The 21566-nt window shown below is 47.0% G+C and overlaps 1 protein-coding gene across 3 annotated transcripts in view; it reads left to right on the top strand.

Annotated features, from left to right (window-relative positions):
• The window catches only part of MUC16 (mucin 16, cell surface associated), a 239107-nt gene that overhangs the window by 162357 nt on the left and 55184 nt on the right, over positions 1-21566 (top strand). For 2 of the 3 annotated variants that reach the window (XM_063599829.1, XM_055102885.2), the window contains 36 exons: positions 453-625; positions 975-1010; positions 1269-1334; positions 2045-2169; positions 2406-2473; positions 3088-3260; positions 3591-3626; positions 3885-3947; positions 4870-4994; positions 5230-5297; positions 5911-6083; positions 6412-6447; positions 6706-6771; positions 7686-7810; positions 8063-8130; positions 9069-9241; positions 9557-9592; positions 9850-9915; positions 10855-10979; positions 11233-11300; positions 12223-12395; positions 12724-12759; positions 13016-13081; positions 14199-14323; positions 14556-14623; positions 15232-15404; positions 15722-15757; positions 16018-16083; positions 17389-17513; positions 17701-17768; positions 18375-18547; positions 18872-18907; positions 19168-19233; positions 20223-20347; positions 20535-20602; positions 21123-21295. In XM_063599829.1, coding sequence (XP_063455899.1) covers positions 453-625; positions 975-1010; positions 1269-1334; positions 2045-2169; positions 2406-2473; positions 3088-3260; positions 3591-3626; positions 3885-3947; positions 4870-4994; positions 5230-5297; positions 5911-6083; positions 6412-6447; positions 6706-6771; positions 7686-7810; positions 8063-8130; positions 9069-9241; positions 9557-9592; positions 9850-9915; positions 10855-10979; positions 11233-11300; positions 12223-12395; positions 12724-12759; positions 13016-13081; positions 14199-14323; positions 14556-14623; positions 15232-15404; positions 15722-15757; positions 16018-16083; positions 17389-17513; positions 17701-17768; positions 18375-18547; positions 18872-18907; positions 19168-19233; positions 20223-20347; positions 20535-20602; positions 21123-21295 — 3446 coding nt within the window. The remainder of the gene's footprint in view (positions 1-452; positions 626-974; positions 1011-1268; positions 1335-2044; positions 2170-2405; positions 2474-3087; positions 3261-3590; positions 3627-3884; positions 3948-4869; positions 4995-5229; positions 5298-5910; positions 6084-6411; positions 6448-6705; positions 6772-7685; positions 7811-8062; positions 8131-9068; positions 9242-9556; positions 9593-9849; positions 9916-10854; positions 10980-11232; positions 11301-12222; positions 12396-12723; positions 12760-13015; positions 13082-14198; positions 14324-14555; positions 14624-15231; positions 15405-15721; positions 15758-16017; positions 16084-17388; positions 17514-17700; positions 17769-18374; positions 18548-18871; positions 18908-19167; positions 19234-20222; positions 20348-20534; positions 20603-21122; positions 21296-21566) is intronic. The other variant, XM_014342466.5, reaches the window with a different exon arrangement.

Raw genomic sequence — 21566 nt, 5'->3', positions numbered from 1 at the left:
CCCCCACACCTTACCTCAACAGGGAGAATCTGCATGGTCCATCATCAGGATTGAGCCTCTATCCTGATCATCCCTCTGAATTCCCTGCCCCTCCCTTTCATTTAGGTGTTAAATTCTGTCCCCAGAATTTCTCTCAAGACAATCATGCCTCATCCAAGTGCCTTCATCCCTGTTTCCAGCTCTTCACTGGTCTCAAGTCTGGGCTCTCCTGTCCCCATGCTATGAGAATGCAGGTTTCACCTTGCACTTTTATAAGCATGGTTGTATCTGTGACTCTGTGCACAGTCCCAAGCAAGCCAGTGGTCCATGCCCTCAGAGAATCTAAGTGTAGCTTCTCACCTCTTTCCCAGGTTTCTCATTTCCTCTGGTTCCTTACTGTCTTTCCATCAGCAGTCTCAAGACACAACCTAGGTAATCTTTTCATAGTCATTCTCCCCACCTACCTTCCCCAGGTCCGAGAAGGATGGAGCAGCCACTGGAGTGGATGCCATCTGCACCCATCATCTTGACCCCAAAAGCCCTCGACTCAACAGAGAGCGGCTGTACTGGGAACTGAGCCAACTGACCAATGGCATCAAAGAGCTGGGCCCCTACACCCTGGACAGTAACAGTCTCTATGTCAATGGTGAGCAGCCGTGATGTGGTTGGAGTCTTTTCCTTCTAGAGTCTGGGAAGAATCTAATCTCTGGCTTGAAGTCACACTCCCTGCCTGGCCACTGAATATTCTGTCATGTGGTGTAGATGGGATGACTAAGTTCTGGACTTCACAGTTTCTTCATTGTCGTGAACTGTGTTCCCTCAGGGCACTCTTCCCTGTTGTGAGGATACTGATAGGAACTCTTTAATGGCCCCAGTCCCATGAAACTCATTGTCCCATGAAACTCATTTAATTGCATTGGGATTGCCATGACGCTTATTGTGTCCCTCATATCTCCTTAACGCTTACCAAGTCTCCTCCCTCCTTCTCTATGCAGGTTTCACCCATCGGACCTCTGTGCCCACCACCAGCAGTGAGTATTCAACTCATGTCCACATGCCCCTGATCCTACATTAAGTGGAGCAGGAGCTGGCCCCTCCTCTTAAACCCATAAGTCCCCCTCTTGAGCAAAGGAGCTGGGAAGGCAGAAGTTATTGAAGCTCCCTTCCACCCTAGCTCCAAAGACAGCCCAGCTCATGGCCATATGCAGCAGACCTCATAATAGTCTACCTTCTTGCCATTTCTACCATGAGATTATTTTCTGCTTTCATTGATGAGCACTTTTTCTCAGCTCCTGGGACCTCCACAGTGGACCTTGGAACCTCAGGGACTCCATTCTCCCTCCCAAGCCCCACAAGTAAGTACTAGTCAATGGCATCTCCCTTAGATTATGCCTGATGAGTGTTAACATCTGTGCCATTTTCACTCAAATGAAAATAGAAAATCATAGTAAATCTAGTGATACTGAGTGAACCAAAAAAATTTATTGGCCACTTGCAGCGTACCAGACCTTAGAGATACAAGGAAAAGAAAACTAATAAAAGCACCTCTGCCCTCAGTGAGCTTGTGTTCATGTGATGATGGTGGTGGTGGTTATGATAGTAATAATGACATGTTGAGTGTGATGATGATTGATGATGATGGTGATGCTGTTGATGATGATGGTGGTGACGTTACTGGCAATGATGATGATGGACATAAGGATGTTGTCAGTGATGGTTGTGAAGGTTATGATGGTAACGATGGTGTGTGGAGTGTGATGATGATGATGGTGCTGTTTATGATGGTGAAAATGATAGCACCAATCATGATGGCCAGCCATCATAAATATAACAGAAAACATCAGACAATATTGAGCATTGAATATGCATGATTAGCTATGCTCAGCATCTAACTACTATTATATAACATACTTTCATAAAAATAAATTGTATTATTATAGGCAAGGGAGATATGGTAAATATCTTGTCTCTCAATTTAAATTTTGCACACGTTTAAAGATAAGTCTATTCTAAACCTCTATTTCTTGACTTTGAGCATAGTGTTTATTTTCAATTCCCACTACAGCTACTGGCCCTCTCCTGGTGCCGTTCACCCTCAACTTCACCATCACCAACCTGAAGTATGAGGAGGACATGCATCGCCCTGGCTCCAGGAAGTTCAACACCACAGAGAGGGTCCTGCAGAGTCTGGTTAGTGCCCTTCCCTCCTCACTCTGCCCAGCCCCAGATATCCAGTCCCTTCTACATCATCCATGCCAGGGTGATGAAAGAAGATAGCAACAACTTTCCCCCTTCCCCCCAAGAGACGCAAGCCCCACCCACAGAGACCAGTCCTGCTTATTGGTGCCTGCTCCACCCACCTCACATCTGCCCCTACACACACACACCTTAGCCCCACTACTCACCTCCCTCTCCCTCCTCTACAGCTTGGTCCTATGTTCAAGAACACCAGTGTTGGCCTTCTGTACTCTGGCTGCAGACTGACCTCGCTCAGGTGAGACTTTAGAAGAGCCAGCCTGGGTGCCCAACTTGTTCCCACTCTAAAAGACTTTGCACTGCTTCCTTGCTGCACTTCCTAGGTATATCTTCACCAAAAGGGGAATTCAGGAGTTATAGGCCTGAGAACCAGTTGTTTCCTGATAGTAACACCCCCATGCCCCACCTCAACATGCAAAATCTTCATGGTTCATCATCAGGATTGAGACACTACCCTGATCACCCATCTGAATTCCCTCCTTTCCCTGCCCCTCCCTTTCATTTAGGTGTTAAATTCTGTCCCCAGGATTTCTCTCAAGATAACCATGCCTCATCCACATACATTCATCAGCCTTTCAAGCTCATCACTAGTCTAAAGTCTGGGTTCTCCTGTTCCCATGCCATGAGAATGCAGGTTTCACCTTGCACTTTTATTAAAATTATTATATCCATGACGCTGCTTGCAGTCCCAACCAAGATAGTGGTCTGTGTACTCAGATAATCTAAGTGTGGCTTCTCACCTCTTTGCTAGGTTTCTCATTTCCTCTGGTTCCTTGATATGTTTCCCTCAGCAATCTCAAGACAAGTCCTAGGCAATCTTTTCATTGTCATTTCTCCTCCTACCTTCCTCAGGTCTGAGAAGGATGGAGCAGCCACTGGAGTGGATGCCATCTGCACCCACCGTCTTGACCCCAAAAGCCCTGGAGTGGACAGGGAGCAGCTATACTGGGAGCTGAGCCAGCTGACCAATGGCATCAAAGAGCTGGGTCCCTACACCCTGGACAGGAACAGTCTCTATGTCAATGGTGAGCAGCTGTGATATGGTAGGAGTCTCTTCCTCCTGGCTGTGCAACCTCTAATCTCTGGCTTGGGGGGCACACTCCCTGCCTGGCCATTGAAAATTCTGTCACGTGCTCTACATGGGATGACTAAGCTCTGGACTTCATGGTTTCTTCGTTATCATGAGAGGCATTCCCTCTAGGCACTCTTCCCTGTTGTGAGGATGCTGATAGGAAATCTTTAATGACCCCTGTCCCATGAAACTCATTTAATTGCACCAGGGTAGTCCTGAACTCTATTGCGTCCACCACATCTTCTTAACCCTTACCCAGTCTCCTCCCTCCTTCTCTATGCAGGTTTCACCCATTGGACCCCTGTGCCCACCAACAGCAGTGAGTATTCAACTCATGTCCAGATGCCCCTGATCCTATATCAAGTGGAGCAGGAGCTGGCCCCTCCTCTTTAACCCATAAGTCCTCCTCTTGAGCAAATGAGCTGGGAAGGCAGAAGTTACTCAAGCTGCCCTCTGCCCCAGCTCCAAAGACAGACCCAGCTCAAGCCCACATGCAGCAGACCTCATAATAGTCTATCTTCTTGCCATTTCTGCCATGAGAGTGCTTTCTGCTTTCACTGATGAGGACTTTTTTCAGCTCCTGGGACCTCCACAGTGGACCTTGGGTCAGGGACTCCATCCTCCCTCCCCAGCCCCACAAGTAAGTACCAGCCAATGGTATCTGTATTAGATCATGCCTGATGAATGCAAACATCTGTGCCATTTTCAGTCAAATGAAAATGGAAAATCATAATAAATCTAGTGATACTGAGTGAACCAAAAAAAATGTATTGGCCACCTACAGTGTACCAGACCCTAGGGATATAGCAAGGAAAATAGAACCAATAAAAACATCTCTGCCCTCAGTGAGCTTGTGTTCATGTGATGATATGATGGTGGTGGTGGTGGTGGTAATAGTAATAATGGCATATTGAGTGTGATGATAATTTATGATTATGGTGTTGCTGTTGATGATGGTGGTGGTGATGTTACTGATAATGATGATGACGGACATGAGGATGTTGTCAGTGATGGTTGTGAAGGTTATGATGGTAATGATGTGTTGAGTGTGATGATGATGATGATGATGGTGGTGTTGGTGCTGTTTATGATGGTGACCATGGTACTGATGATGTTGATGATGGTAGTGGTGACGTTGATGACAATAACAATGATGGTGATGAGGATGATGCCAGTGATGGTCATGTGGTTATTATGATAATGATGATGTGTTGAGTGTGGTGATAATTATGTTTGGGTGATCATGATGGGGATTATCATGGTGATGATGATAATAATGATGGTGATGGTGACAATGATAGCAACAATGATTATGGCCATAATAAAGATAACAGATAACATCAGACAATATTGAGCACTGAATATGTACAAGTAGCTATGCTCAGCATCTAACTACTATTATATAATATATTTTTATAAAAATAAATTGTATTATTATAGGCAAGGGAGACGTACATATTTTTCTCTCAATTTAAATTTTGTATATGTTTAAAGATAAGTCTATTCCAAACCCCTATTTTCTCTACTTTGAACATAGTGTTTATTTTCAATTCCCACTACAGCTGCTGGCCCTCTCCTGGTGCTGTTCACCCTCAACTTCACCATCACCAACCTGAAGTACGAGGAGGACATGCCTCGCCCTGGCTCCAGGAAGTTCAACACCACAGAGAGGGTCCTGCAGAGTCTGGTAAGTGCCCTGCCCTCCTTACTCTGCCAGCCCCAGATATCCAGTCCCTTCTACATCATAGATGCCAAGGTGATGAAAGAAGATAGCACCAACCTCACCCATGCCCCTGAGAGATGCAAGCCCCGCCCACAGAGACCAGCCCTGCTCATTGGTGCCTACTCCTCCCACCTCACATCTGCCCCTAACACACAGACACCTTAGCCCTCCTACTCACCTCTCTCTCCCTCCTCCACAGCTTGGTCCCATGTTCAAGAACACCAGTGTCGGCCCTCTGTACTCTGGCTGCAGACTGACCTTGCTCAGGTGAGACTTTAGAAGAGCCAGCCTGGCTGCCACAATTGTTCTCACTCCAAAAGACTTTGCACTGTCTCCTTGCTGTACTTCCTAGGGATATCGTCACCAAAAAGGGAATTCAGGAGTCACTGGCTTGAGAACCAGTTGTTTCCTGATAGTAACACCGCCATTCCCCACCTCCACAGGCAGAATTTTCATGATCCATCATCAGGATTGAGGCACTACCCTGATCACTCCTCTGAATTCCCTCCTTTGCCTGCCCCTCCCTTTCATTTAGTGTTAAATTCTGTCCCCAGGACCGCTCTTAAGACAATCATACCTCATCCACATACATCCATCCCCCTTTCAAGCTCTTCACTAGTCTGAAGTCTGGGTTCTCCTGTTCCCATGCCATGAGAATGCAGGTTTCACCTTGCACTTTTATACAAATTATTATATCCATGACTCTGCTTGCAGTCCCAACCAAGATAGTGGTCTATGTACTCAGATAATCTAAGTGCAGATTCTCACCTCTTTCCCAGATTTCTCATTTCCTCTGGTTCCTTGATATGTTTCCCTCAGCAATCTCAAGACAAGTCCTAGGCAATCTTTTCATTGTCATTCCCCCTCCTACCTTCCTCAGGTCCGAGAAGGATGGAGCAGCCACTGGAGTGGATGCCATCTGCACCCACCGTCTTGACCCCAAAAGCCCTGGAGTGGACAGGGAGCAGCTATACTGGGAGCTGAACCAGCTGACCAATGGCATCAAAGAGCTGGGTCCCTACACCCTGGACAGAAACAGTCTCTATGTCAATGGTGAGGAGCTGTAATATGGTAGGAATCTCTTCTTCCTTGCTGTGCAACCTCTAATCTCTGGCTTGGGGGCACACTCCCTGCCTGGCCATTGAAAACTTTGTCACGTGCTCTACATGGGGTGACTAAGTTCTGGACTTCATTCTTTCTTCGTCATCATGAACTGCATTCCCTCAGGGCACTCTTCCCTTTTGGGAGAATGCTGATAGGAAATCTTAATGACCCCTGTCCCATGAAACTCATTTAATTGCACTAGGGTAACCCTGAACCCTATTGCATCTCCCACATCTCCTTAACCCTTACCCAGTCTCCTCCCTCCTTCTCTATGCAGGTTTCACCCATCAGACCTCTGCGCCCACCACCAGCAGTGAGTATTCAACTCATGTCCACATGCCCCTGATCCCACATTAAGTGGAGCAGGACCTGGCCCCTCCTCTTAAGCCCGTAAGACCTCCTCTTGAGCAAAGGAGCTAGGAAGGCAGAAATTACTCAAGCTCCCCTCTGCCCCAGCTCCAAAGACAGTCCTAGCTCAAGCCCACATGCAGCAGACCTTATAATAGTCTACCCTCTTTCCATTTCTGCCATGAGAGTGCTTTCTGCTTTCACTGATGAGGACTTTTTTCAGCTCCTGGGACCTCCACAGTGGACCTTGGGACCTCAGGGACTCCATCCTCCCTCCCCAGCCCTACATGTAAGTACCAGTCAATGACATGTCTATTAGATCATGCCTGATGAATATGAACATCTGTGCCATTTTCACTCAAATGAAGATGGAAAATCATAGTAAATCTAGTGATACTGAGTGAACCAAAAAAATGTATTGGCCACCTACAGTGTACCAGACCCTAGGGATACAGCAAGGAAAATAAAACCAATAAAAACATCTCTGCCCTCAGTGAGCTTGTGTTCATGTGATGATGATAGTGGTGGTGGTTATGATAGCAATAATGACATGTTGAGTGGGATGATGTTGATGATGGTGATGCTGTTGATGATGGTGGTGGTGATATTACTGATGATGATGGTGATGGACTTGAGGATGTTGTCTGTGATGGTCGTGAAGATTATGATGATAATGATGATGTGTTAAGTGTGATGATGATGATAACTGTGGTGATGCCGTTTATGCTGGTGACCATGGTACTGATGATATTGATGTTGGTCGTGGTTATGTTGATGACAATGACAATGATGGTGATGAGGATAATGCCAGTGATGGTTGTGGGGTTATGATGATAATGATGATGTGTTGAGTGTGGTGATGATAATGTTCGTGGTGGTCGTGATGGGGATTACTATGGCAGTGATGGTCATAATAATGATGGTGATGGTGACAATGATAGCAAGGATGATGATGGCAATAAAGATAGTACATAATATCAGACAATATTGAGCTCTGAATATGCACCAGGAGCAGTGCTCAGCAACTAAATACTATTATATAATATATTTTTGTAAAAATAAATTGTATTGTTGTAGGCAAGGGAAGCATGGTAAATATTTTGTCACTCAATTTAAATTCTGCATATATTTAAAGATAAGTCTATTGCAAACTCCTATTTTCTCTACTTTGGACATAGTGTTTGTTTCCCACCTCCACTACAGCTGCTGGCCCTCTCCTGGTGCCATTCACCCTCAACTTCACCATCACCAACCTGCAGTACGAGGAGGACATGCATCACCCAGGCTCCAGGAAGTTCAACACCACGGAGCGGGTCCTGCAGGGTCTGGTTAGTGCTCCACCCTCCTCACTCTGCCCCACCCCAGAGAGTCAGTACCTCCTACTGACTACTACTACTATCATCCATGCCAGGTGATGGAAGAAGATCATACCCACCTCACCCTTGCCCCAAGAGATGCAAGCCATGCCCATTGAAACCAGCCCCACTCACTGATGCCTGTTCTGCCCACCTGACTTCTGCCCTACACACCCACACACGCAACTTAGCCCTCCTACTCATCTCCTTCTCCCTCCTCCACAGCTTGGTCCCATGTTCAAGAATACCAGTGTCGGCCTTCTGTACTCTGGCTGCAGACTGACCTTGCTCAGGTGAGACCTTAGAAGATCAAGCCTGGCTGCCCCACTTGTTCTCACTCCAATCGACTTTGCACTGCTTCCTTGCTGCACTTCCTAGGGATATCCTCACCAAAGGTGGAATTCAGGAGTCACTGGCTTCATGATCAATGTGTTTTCTGATAGTAACACCCCCAAACCCCACCTCAACAGGGAGAATCTGAATGGCCCATCATCAGGATTGAGCCTCTACCCTGATCATCCCTCTGAATTCCCTCCTGTCCCTGCACCTCCCTTTCCTTTAGGTCTTAAATTCTGTCCCCAGGATTTCTCTCAAGATGATCGTGCCTCATCCACAGGCTTTCATCCCCATTTCCAGCTCTTCATTGGTCTCACGTCTGGTGTCTCTGTCCCCATGCCATGAGAATGCAGGTTTTAACTTGTACTTTTTTATTTTATTTTATTTTATTTTATTTTATTTTATTATTTCATTGTTGAAACATAGTCTTACTGCACACCAGGCTGGTCTCAGCTCACTGCAACCTCCGCCTTCCATGTTCAAGTGATTCTCCTGCCTCAGCCTCCCAAGTAGCTGGGATTACAGGCACCCGCCACTATACCCAGCAAATTTTTGTATTTTTTGTAGAGACGGGGTTTCACCATGTTGACCAGGCTAGTCTTGAACTCCTGACCTCAAGTGATCTGCCCGCCTTGGCCTCCAAAAGTGCTGGGATTACAGACATGAGGCACTGTGCCAAGCCACTTTGCACTTTCATAAAAATTCTTGTATTCATTACCCTGCTTGCAGTTCAAAGCAAGCCAGTAGTCGGTGCATTCAGAGAATCTAAGTGTGATTTCTCACCTCTTTCCCAGATTTCTCATTTCCTCTGGTTCCTTGCAGTCCTTCCCTCAGCAATCTCAAAACCCTTCCTAGTTAATCTTTTGATTGCATTCCTCCCACCTATCTTCCCCAGGCCTGAGAAGAATGGGGCAGCCACTGGAATGGATGCCATCTGCACCCACCGTCTTGACCCCAAAAGCCCTGGACTCAACAGAGAGCAGCTGTACTGGGAGCTGAGCAAGCTGACCCATGGCATCAAAGAGCTGGGCCCCTACACCCTGGACAGGAACAGTCTCTATGTCAATGGTGAACAGATGTGATGTGGTTGGAGTCTCTTCCTCCCTGCTGGGCAGACTCTAATCTCTGGCTTGGGGGCACACTGTCTGCCTGGCCGTTGAAAATTCTGTTATGTGCTCTACATGGGATGACTAAGTTCTGAACTTCATGTTTTCTTCGTCATCGTGAACTGCATTCCCTCAGGGCATTCTTCTCTGTTGTGAGGATGCTGATAGGAAACCTTTAATGGTCCCTGTCTCATGGCACCAGGATAGCCATGACCCCTATTGCATCACCCCCATCTCCTTAATCCTTACACAATTTTATCCCTCCTTCTCTATGCAGGTTTCACCCATCGGAGCTCTGTGGCCCCCACCAGCAGTGAGTATTAAATTCATGTCCACATGCCCCTGATCCTACACCAAGCAGAGCAGGAGCTGCCCCTCCTCATAAACCCATAAGTCCTCCTCATGAGCAAAGGAGCTGGGAAGGCTGAAGTTATTGAAGCTCCCTTCCACCCCAGCTCCAAAGACAGGCCCAGCTCATGCCCACATGCAGCAGACCTCATAATAGTCCCCTGTTTGGCCATTTCTGCCATGAGAGTGCTTCTGCTTTCACTGATGAGGACTTTTCTTCAGCTCCTGGGACCTCCACAGTGGACCTTGGGACCTCAGGGACTCCATCCTCCCTCCCCAGCCCCACAAGTAAGTACCAGTCAATGACATCTCTATTACAGCATGCCTGATGAGTGTGAACATCTCTGCCATTTTCACTCAAATAAAGATGGAAAATTATAGTAAATCTGGTAATAGTGAGTGAACCAAAAATATTTGTTGGCCACCTACTGTGTACCAGACCCAAGGGATACAGCAAGGAAAACAAAACCAATAAAAATGTCTCTGCCCTCAGTGAGCTTTTTTATTCATGTGATGATGATAGTGGTGGTGGTGCTAGTTGTTGATGATGATGATGATCATGATCATGATAATGATCATGATGGTAATGCTGTTGATGATGGTGGTGGTGCTGTTGACGATGATGATGATGATGATGATGATAGTGATGCTGTTGATGATAATGGTGTTGATGTTGCCGACCATGATGATGATGGATATGAGGATGATGTCAGTGACGGTTATGATGTTAGTGATGATGATGGTGGTGGTGGTGGTGCTGTTTATGATGATGATGATGAAACTGGTGATGTTGATGACAATAACTGGTGATGGTGGTGAGGATGATGCCAGAGATGGTCATGGGTTTATGATGATAATAGTGATGTGTTGAGTGTGGTGATGATGATGTTGGTGGTGGTCATGGTGGGGATTATTATGGTGGTGGTGATAATAACGATTGTGATTGTGACAATGATAGCAATGATCATGATGGCAATAATAAAGATAACAGGTAACATCAGAGAATATTGAGCACTGAATATGAACCAAGAGCTATGCTCAGCATCTAACTACTATTTTATATAATATCCTTTAAAAAATAAATTCTGTCATTGAAGGCAAGGGAGGCATGGTAAATATTTATTTTGTCAGTCAATTTAAATACTGCCTATATTTAAAGATAACTATATTGCAAACTCCTATTTTCTCTCCTTTGAACATAGTGTTTATTTCCCCCTCCCACTACAGCAGCTGTTCCTCTCCTGGTGCCGTTCACCCTCAACTTCACCATCACCAATTTGCAGTATGGGGAGGACATGCGTCACCCTGGCTCCAGGAAGTTCAACACCACAGAGAGGGTCCTGCAGGGTCTGGTTAGTGCCCTGCCCTCCTCACTCTGCCCTGACCAAGATACTCAGTCCCTCCTACAACATCCAAGCCAGGGTAATGGGAGAAGAATGTACCCACTTCGTCCTTGCCCCCAGAGATGCAAGACTCACCCACTGAGGCCAGCCACGTCCACTGAAGCTAGCCTCACCCACTAGGCCCTGCCTCACTCACCTTATTTCTGCACCCACACACAGGGACCTTAGCCCTCCTACTCACCTCTCTGTCCCTCTTCCACAGCTTGGTCCCTTGTTCAAGAACTCCAGTGTCGGCCCTCTGTACTCTGGCTGCAGACTGTTCTCTCTCAGGTGAGGCTAGAATAGCCAGCCTAGCTGTCCCAATTATTCTCACTCCAAAAGGCTTTGCACTGCTTCCTTGCTGCACTTCCTAGGGATATCCTCACCAAAGGTGGGATTCAGCAGTCACTGGCTTCAGGACCAGTGTGTCTCCTGATAGTAACACCCCCACACTCCACCTCAACAGAGAGAATCTGCATTGTCCATCATCAGAATTGAGCCCCTACCCTGGTCATCACTCTGAATTCCCCCCTTTCTCTGCCCCTCCCTTTCATTTAGGTGTTAAATTCTGTCCCCAGGATTTCTCTCAAGACAATCATGCCTCAGCCATGTGCTTTCATCCTCATTTCCAGCTCTTCACTGGCCTCAAGTCTGGGCTCTCCTGTCCCCATGCCATGAGAATGCAGAATTCACTTTGCACTTTTTTTTTTTTTTTGAGACAGAGTTTCACTCTTTTTGCCCAGGCTGGAGTGCAATCGCACAATCTCGGCTCACCGCAACCTCTGCCTCCCAGGTTCAAGCGATTCTCCTGCCTCAGCCTCCCGAGTAGCCGGGATTACAGGCATGGGCCACCACACCCGGCTAATTTTGTATTTTTAGTAGAGACAGGGTTTCTTCATGTTGGTCAGGCTGGTCTTGAACTCCTGACCTCAGGTGATCCACCTGCCTCGGCCTCCCAAAGTGCTGGGATTACAGGCGTGAGACACCATGCCCAGCCTCACCTTGCACTTTTATCAAAACTGTTGTATTCATGACTCTGCTCACAGTCTCTAACAAGCCAGTAGTCTGCGCACTCAGAGAATCTAAGTGTGGCTTCTCACCTCTTTCCCAGGTTTCTCATATCCTCTGGTCCCTTGCCGTCCTTCTCTCAGCAATCTCAAGACCCGTCCTAGGTAATCTTTTCATTGTCATTCTCCCCACCTACCTTCCCCAGGTCTGAGAAGGATGGGGCAGCCACTGGAGTGGATGCCATCTGCACCCACCACCTTAACCCTCAAAGCCTTGGACTGGACAGGGAGCAGCTGTACTGGCAGCTGAGCCAGATGACCAATGGCATCAAAGAGCTGGGCCCCTACACCCTGGACCGGAACAGTCTCTATGTCAGTGGTGAGTGGCTGTGATGTGGTTGAAGTCTCTTCCTCCTTGCTGAGCAGCAGCTAATCTCTAACTAGAGGTCACACTTCCTGCCTGGCAATTGAAAATTCTGTCACTTGTTTTACATGGGATGACTAAGTTCTGGACTTCATAGTTTCTTTATCACCGTGGATTGTGTTCCCTCAGGGCATTCTTTGCTGATATGGGGATGCTGATAGGAAATCTTCAAATGCCCCATACCATGAAATTCATTCCTTTGCACCAGGGTAGCCTTGACCCCTATTTGGTTGCCAATGTCTTCTTAACCCTTACGCACTCTCCTGCCTCCTTCTCTATGCAGGTTTCACCCATCGGAGCTCTGGGCTCACCACCAGCAGTGAGTATTCAACTCATGTCCACATGCCCCTGATTCTACACCAAGCGGAACAGGAGCTACCCCTCCTCATAAACCCATAGGTCCTCTTCTTCAGCAAAGGAGATAAAAGGGCAGCAGTTACTCAAGCTCTGCTCTGCCCCAGCTCCAAAGACTGACCCATCTCTAGCCACACAGGCAGCAGACCCCATAGTCTCCCCTCTTGCCATTTCTGTCATGAGAGTGCTTCCTGCTTTCACTGATGAGGACTTTTTCTCAGCTCCTTGGACTTCCACAGTGGACCTTGGAACCTCAGGGGCTCCATCCCCCGTCCCCAGCTCCATAAGTAAGTACCAGTCAATGGCGTCTCTGTTAGAGCATGCCTGATGTAAACATCTGTGCCATTTTCATTCAAATAAAGATAGAAAATCATAATAAGTCTAGTGATAGTGAGTGAACCAAAAAAATTAATTGGCCACCTACAGTGTACCAGACCCTAGGGATACAGCAAGGAAAATAAAACCAGTAAAAACATCTCTGCCCTCAGTGAGCTTCTGTTTATGTGATGATGATGATGATGATGATGATGGTGGTGGTGGTGGTTATGATATTAATCATGATATGTTGAGTGGGATGATGATGATGGTGGTGGTGCTGTTTATGATGATTATGATGACGATGATGATAGTGATGCTATTGATGATAATGGTGGTGGTGGTGCTGACCATGATGATGATGGACATCAGCATGCCAGTGACAGTTATGATGTTTGTGATGATGTGTTGAGTGTGGTGATGATGATGTTTGTGGTGGTCATGCTTGGGATTATTATGGTAGTGGTGATAATAATAATGGTGATGGTGACAATGATAGCAACAATGATGATGGCAATAAAAAAGATAACAGATAACATCAGACAATATTAAGCTCTGAATATACACCAAGAGCTACGCTCAGCATCTAACTACTATTATAAAACATCCTTTAAAAAATAAATTATGTCGGGCCGGGTGCGGTGGCTCACGTCTATAATCTCAGCACTTTGGGAGTCCAAGGTGGGTAGATCACGAGGTCAAGAGATCAAGACTCTCCTGGCCAACATGGCGAAACCCCATCTCTACTAAAAATACAAAAATTAGCCGGGTGTGGTGGTGCATGCCTGTCCCAGCTACTTGGGAGGCTGAGTCAGGAGAATCGTTTGAATCCAGGAGGTGGAGATTGCAGTGAGGTGGAGACTGCAGTGAGCCGAGATGGCGCCACTGCACTCTAGCCTGGTGACGGAGCGAGACTCCATCTCAAAAAATAAATAAATAAATAAATTCTGTCATTATAGGGAAGGGATGCCCGGTAAATATTTATTTAGTCATTCAATTTAAATGTTGCACATGTTTAAAGATAAGTCTGTTGCAAACTCTTATTTTCTCCACTTTGAACATAGTGTTTATTTCCCCCTCCCACTACAGCTGCTGGCCCTCTCCTGGTGCCATTCACCCTCAACTTCACCATCACCAACCTGCAGTATGAGGAGGACATGCATCGCCCTGGATCTAGGAAGTTCAACACCACAGAGAGGGTCCTGCAGGGTCTGGTTAGTACCCTGCCCTCTTCACTCTCCCCCGCCCTGGATGCTGAGCCCCTCGTACAACATTCATGCCAGGGCAATGGAAGAATATCGCACCAACCTTGCCCTCATCCCCAGAGATGCAAGCCTCACCCACTGAGGCCAGCCACTCCCATGGGTGTCTGCCCCACCCACCTCACTTTTGTCCCCATACAGGGACCTTAGCCCTCCTACTCACCTCTCTCTCCCTCCCGCACAGCTTAGTCCCATATTCAAGAACTCCAGTGTTGGCCCTCTGTACTCTGGCTGCAGACTGACCTCTCTCAGGTGAGGCTAAAATAGCCAGCCTGGCTGCCCCAATTATTCTCACCCCAATAGACTTTGCACATCTTCCTTTATACACTTCCTAGGGATATCCTCACCAAAGGTGTAATTCAGGAGTCACTGGCTTCAGGACCCAGTGTGTTTCCTGATAGTAACAACCCCACACCTCACCTCAACAGAATCTGCATGGTCCATCATCAGGATTGAGCTCCTACCCTGATCATTCCTCTGAATTCCCTCCTTTCCCTCCATCTCCCTTTCCTTTAGGTGTTAAATTCTGTCCCCAGGATTTCTCTCAAGACAATCATGCCTCAGCCACGTGCTTTCATCCCCATTTCAAGATCTTCACTGGTCTCAAGTCTGGGCTCTTTTTTCTCATGCCATGAGAATGCAAGTTTCACTCTTGCACTTTTATGAGAATTGTTGTATCCATGACTCTACTCACGGTCCCAAGCAAGCTGGTAGTCTGTGCACTCAGAGAATCTAAGTGTGGCTTCTCACCTCTTTCCCAGGTTTCTCATTTTCTCTTCTTTGCTGTCCTTCCATCAGCAATCTCAAGACCTGTCCTAGGTAATCTTTTCATTGTCATTCCCCCAACCTCCTTTCCCCAGGCCCGAGAAGGATGGGGCAGCAACTGGAATGGATGCTGTCTGCCTCTACCACCCTGATCCCAAAAGACCTGGGCTGGACAGAGAGCAGCTGTACTGGGAGCTAAGCCAGCTGACCCACAGCATCACTGAGCTGGGCCCCTACAGCCTGGACAGGAACAGTCTCTATGTCAATGGTGAGCAGCTATGATGTGGTTGGAGGCTCTTCTTCTCTGATGGGCAACCTCTACTCCCTGGCTTGAGGTCACACTCACTGCCTGGCCATTGAAAGCTTGACTATGTTGTCTATATTTGATAGTTGACGTCAGAACATCATGGTTTCTTCTTTATGTTGGAGACTGGGTCTACCCTCAGGGTTTTCTTCCCTGATGTGAGGGTCCTGATAGAAAACGTCCAGCAGCCCCGGTTCCATTTCACCAGGGTAGCCCTGACCCCTATTTTGTTATCCACCTCTACCTTAACCTTACTCAGGTTACTCCCTCTTTCTGTGCAGGTTTCACCCATCAGAACTCTGTGCCCACGACCAGTAGTGAGTATTCAACTGATAATCTCATGCCCCTGATTCTACACAAAGCAGAGCAGAAGCTGACCCTCCTCCTTATAAATCCATAGCTCCTCTTCTTAAGAGAAGGAGCTGGGAAGGCAGAAGTGATTCACACTCCCTTCTGCCCCAGCTACAAACTGATCTAGGTCAAGCCCCATATGCATCAAGTTTCATAATAGTCTTACCTGCTGGCATTTCTGCCATGAGGGTACTTGCTGCTTTCACTGATGAGAGCTTCTTCTCAGCTCCTGGGACCTCCACAGTGTACCGGGCAACCACTGGGACTCCATCCTCCCTCCCCGGCCACACAGGTGAGCACCAGTCAATGATACCAGTCGATGGTGAGTGTCTGCATCTCTGTCATTTTTATGCAAATTAACATGAAAATCATAGCAAATCAAATCTAGTGTTGCTGATGCAACCAACACACTTTATTGAGCACCTACTCTGTGCCAGGCCCATGGAATATGGCAGGGAATACAAAAGAGATAAAAATGTCTTCCTTCAGAGAGCTTATATTCTTGTGATGATGAGGATGATAAAGGTGGTGGTGATGATGGTTGTGGTGATGGAGATGATGATGATATGATGGAGATGACTATAAAGAAGGTGATGCTGCTGATGATGTTGGTGATGGTGATGATGATTGTGGAGATGGTGATGAAGATGATGGTGATAATGGTGGTGCTGATTATAACAGGAATGATGATGTGATGGTGGTGATGTGATGATTGTGGTGATAGTGGTGATGTTTGAGATGATTGTGGTGATGATGATGATTGCCAATGATGATTGTGATGTTAACAATGAGAATAATGAAGATGATGACGATGATGATGATGATGATGATGATTGTGTTGGTGGTCATCCTGGTAATGATAATATTATGATGGTGCTGGTGGTAATGATGCTGATTATGATCACTGTGGTGGTGATGGTGATGAGGATGGTGGTAGAGGTGGTGCTGATGTTGATGGCGATGAAAGTGATGATAGCCATGGCGACGACTATGGTTATGTTGCTGATGAAGGTGGCAATAACAGAGGTAAAAAATAACATCTGACATTATTGAGCACTGAATCCACACCAAGAGCTATGTTTACCATCTAATTACAATTATATAATATGCTTCTTTATGAAAAACTTCTATCATTGTAGTAAAGAGAGGCATGAAAATCTTTTATTTTTCTTTCACGTTAAATGCTGTAGAATACGTTAAAAAATAAGTCTATCGTGGCCGGGCGCGGTAGCTCACGCCTGTAATCCCAGCACTTTGGGAGGCCGAGGCAAGCAGATCACAAGGTCAAGAAATCAAGATCATCCTGGCTAACATGGCGAAACCCCATGTCTACTAAAAATACAAAAAAAATTAGCCAGGAGTGGTGGTACGCACCTGTATACTCAGCTACTCAGGAGGCTGAGGCAGGAGAGTCGCTTCAACCTGGGAGGCAGAGGTTGCAGTGTGCCGATATCACGCCACTTCACTTCAGCCTGGGCTACAGAGTGAGACTTCATTGCAAAAAATAAAAAATAAAAAATAAAAAATAAATATATTGCAAACTGTTATATATTTCTCTACTTTTGAACATAGTGTTTATTTCCCAACCCCTTTACAGACCCTGGCCCTCTCCTGATACCATTCACCCTCAACTTTACCATCACCAACCTGCATTATGAGGAAAACATGCAACACCCTGGTTCCAGGAAGTTCAACACCACGGAGAGGGTTCTGCAGGGTCTGGTAAGAGCTCCACCACCTTACCAGTCCCGCTTATATTACCCATGCCAGGGCCATGGAAGATCTCACCCACCACTCCTTGGACCCAGAGATGCAAGCCCCGCCTACTGATGCCAGCCTCTCCTACCTCATGTCAGACTCATCCCTACACCTCAGCTCACCCACTTACCTTCCTATGCTTCCTCCACAGCTCACGCCCTTGTTCAAGAACACCAGTGTTGGCCCTCTGTACTCTGGCTGCAGACTGACCTTGCTCAGGTGAGACCTTAGAATTTCCAGCTTGGCTTACCCAGTTGTTCCCAGGCCCAAGGAATTTGTTCAGCTTCCTTCCTGCCCTACAAAAGGATGGCCGCAGCACAGATAGAATTCAGGAGGCACTGGCTCCAGAACCAATTTGTCTCCTGATTCTACCACCTCCCACATCAACTGACAAATTCTTCGGAGTCCATCAGCAGGATTGACCCCTTACCCTCATAACCTCTCTAAATTCCCTCCACCTCCCTTTCCTCCAGTTGTTAAACTCTGTTCCCAGAATTTCTCTCCAAACAAACATGCCTCATCTGCTTGCTTTCACCCCTAATTCCTGTTCTTCTCCTATCTCAGGACTGAGCTCTTTTTTCCCCATTGCTGTGAGAATGTAGATTGCACCTTGTGATTTCATAAAAATCCTTGCATCCATGACTCTGCTCACAGTCCCAGGCTGGCAGGGAGTCGAAGCACTCAGGGAATCAAAGTGTGGTTTCTCTCACTTCTGTACCAGGCTTCTCAATTCCTCTGGTGCCTTCCTGTCCCTTACCCAGCAAGCTTCAGGACCCCTCCCCAGGCAATCCATTCATTGCCATTCCCCACTCTTACCCTCCCCAGACCTGAGAAGCAGGAGGCAGCCACTGGAGTGGACACCATCTGTACCCACCGCGTTGATCCCATCGGACCTGGACTGGACAGAGAGCGGCTATACTGGGAGCTGAGCCAGCTGACCAACAGCATCACAGAGCTGGGACCCTACACCCTGGACAGGGACAGTCTCTATGTCAATGGTGAGCAGCTGTGATGTGATTGGAGTCTCTTCCTCCTTGCTGGGGTGACTCTATTGTCTGTCCTGAGGTCACATGCCCTGTCTGACCATTGAGGTTTTGAGGATGTGCTCTATATGTGATAACTGAAGTTTCAACTTCATGGTTTCATCTTCATCTTGCACGGATTTCACCCTCAAGGCCTTCTTCCCCCATGTGAGGGTGGTGGTGAAGAATCACAATGACCATGCATCATTACACTTTCCTCATTGCACTAGGGTAACCCTGATCCCTATTTGGTCCGACCTCTCCTTAACCCTTACCCACTCTCCCTCCTTCTCTCTGCAGGCTTCAACCCTCGGAGCTCTGTGCCAACCACCAGCAGTGAGTATTTTACTGATGTTCCAGTCCCCCCAATCCTACACCAAGCAGGGCAGGAGCTGACCTTACCTCTTATCCCCTTATGTCCTCTTCATGAGGGAAAAGGCTGGGAGGGCACAAATTATTCCCTTTCCCCTGTGCCCTAGCTCCATAAAGAGGCTCAGCTCAAACCTCAAATGCAGCAGGGCCGATAATAGTCTTACCTGCTGACATTTCTGCCATGAGGGGACTTGCTGCTTTCACTGATGAGAGCTTCTTCTCAGCTCCTGGGACATCCACAGTGCACCTGGCAACCTCTGGGACTCCATCCTCCCTGCCTGGCCACACAGGTGAGCACCAGTCAGTCAATGATACCAGTCGATGGTGAGTGTCTGCATCTCTGTCATTTTCATGCAAATTAAGATGAAAAATCATAGCAAATCAAATCTAGTGTTGCTGATGCAACCAACACACTTTATTGAGCACCTACTCTGTGCCAGGCCCATGGAATATGGCAGGGAATACAAAAGAGATAAAAATGTCTTCCTTCAGAGAGCTTATATTCTTGTGATGATGAGGATGATAAGGGTGGTGGTGATGATGATGGTGGAGATGGAGATGATGATGATATGATGGAGATGACTATAAAGATGGTGATGCTGCTGCTGATGTTGGTGATGGTGACGGTGATTATGGAGATGGTGATGAAGATGATGGTGATAATGGTGGTGCTGGTTATAACAGGAATGATGATGTGATGGTGGTGATGTGATGATTGTGGTGATAGTGGTGATGTTTGAGATGATTGTGGTGATGATGATGATTGCCAATGATGATTGTGATGTTAACAATGAGAATAATGAAGATGATGACGATGATGATGATGATGATGATGATTGTGTTGGTGGTTATCCTGGTAATGATAATATTATGATGGTGCTGGTGGTAATGATGCTGATTATGATCACTGTGGTGGTGATGGTGATGAGGATGGTGGTAATGGTGGTGCTGATGTTGATGGTGATGAAAATGATGATGTCCATGGCGACAACTATGGTTATGTTGCTGATGAAGATGGCAATAACAGAGGTAAAAAATAACATCTGACCATATTGAGTACTAAATCTGCACCAAGCGCTGTGTTCACCATCTAATTACAATTATATAATATGCTTCTTTATGAAAAACTTCTATCGTTTTAGCCAAGAGAGGCTTGAAAATCTTTTAGTTTTTATCCACATTAAATCCTGTTGGCATATGTTCAAAAATAAGTCTATTGCAAACTTTTATATATTTCTCTGCTTTTGAGCATAGTGTTTATTTCCCAACCCCTTTACAGCCCCTGTCCCTCTCTTGATACCATTCACCCTCAACTTTACCATCACCAACCTGCATTATGAAGAAAACATGCAACACCCTGGTTCCAGGAAGTTCAACACCACGGAGAGGGTTCTGCAGGGTCTGGTAAGAGCTCCACCACCTTACCAGTCCCGCTTATATCACCCATGCCAGGGCCATGGAAGATCTCACCCACCACTCCTTGGCCCCAGAGATGCCAGCCCCACCTAGTGATGCCAGCCCCTCCTACCTCATGTCTGCCCCATCCCTCCACCTCAGCCCACCCACTCACTTCCCTCCCCTTCCTCTACAGCTCAAGCCCTTGTTCAAGAGCACCAGTGTTGGCCCTCTGTACTCTGGCTGCAGACTGATCTTGCTCAGGTGAGACCTTAGAATTTCCTGCCTGGTTTCTCCAATTGTTCCCAGGCCCAAAGAGTTTGCTCACATTCCTTCCTGCCCAACCCACACCAACTGACAAATTCTTCAGAGTCCATCAGCAGGATTGATCCCTTACCCATCACCCGTCTAAATTCCCTCCACCTCCCTTTCCTCCAGTTGTTAAACTCTGTTCCCAGAGTTTCTCTCCAAACATGCCTCATCTACTTGCTTTCACCCCTAATTCTTGTTCTTCCCCTGTCTCAGGACTGAACTCTTCTTTCCCCATTGCTCTGAGAATGCAGGTTGCATCTTGTGATTTCATGAAAATCCTTGCATCCATGACTCTGCTCACAGTCCCAAGCTGGCAGGGAGTCGAAGCACTCAGGGAATCAAAGTGTGGCTTCTCTCGCTCTGTACCAGGCTTCTTAATTCCTCTGGCCCCTTCCTGTCCTTCACCCAGTAAGCTCAGAACCCCTCCCTAGGCAATCCACTTATTGCCATTCCCCACTCTTACCTTCCCCAGACCTGAGAAACATGGGGCAGCCACTGGAGTGGACGCCATCTGCACCCTCCACCTTGATCCCACTGGTCCTGGACTGGACAGAGAGCGGCTATACTGGGAGCTGAGCCAGCTGACCAACAGCGTTACAGAGCTGGGCCCCTACACCCTGGACAGGGACAGTCTCTATGTCAATGGTGAGCAGCCGTGATGTGATTGGAGGCTCTTCCTCCTAGCTGGGCAGATGCTACTCTCTGTCCTGAGGTCACATGCCCTTTCTGACCATTGAGGATTTGATGATGTGCTCTATATCTGATGATTGAAGTTTCAACTTTATGGTTTCATCTTCATCTTGCACGGATTTCACCCTCAAGGCCTTCTTCCCCCATGTGAGGGTGCTGGTGAGGGATCCCAGTGACCATGCTTCATGAAACTTTCCTCATTGCACAAGGGTAACCCTGACCCCTA

Source organism: Pan paniscus, chromosome 20 (assembly GCF_029289425.2).
Source record: "Pan paniscus chromosome 20, NHGRI_mPanPan1-v2.0_pri, whole genome shotgun sequence".
Taxonomy (NCBI): domain Eukaryota; kingdom Metazoa; phylum Chordata; class Mammalia; order Primates; family Hominidae; genus Pan; species Pan paniscus.
This window is presented reverse-complemented; position numbering and strand designations above follow the sequence as displayed.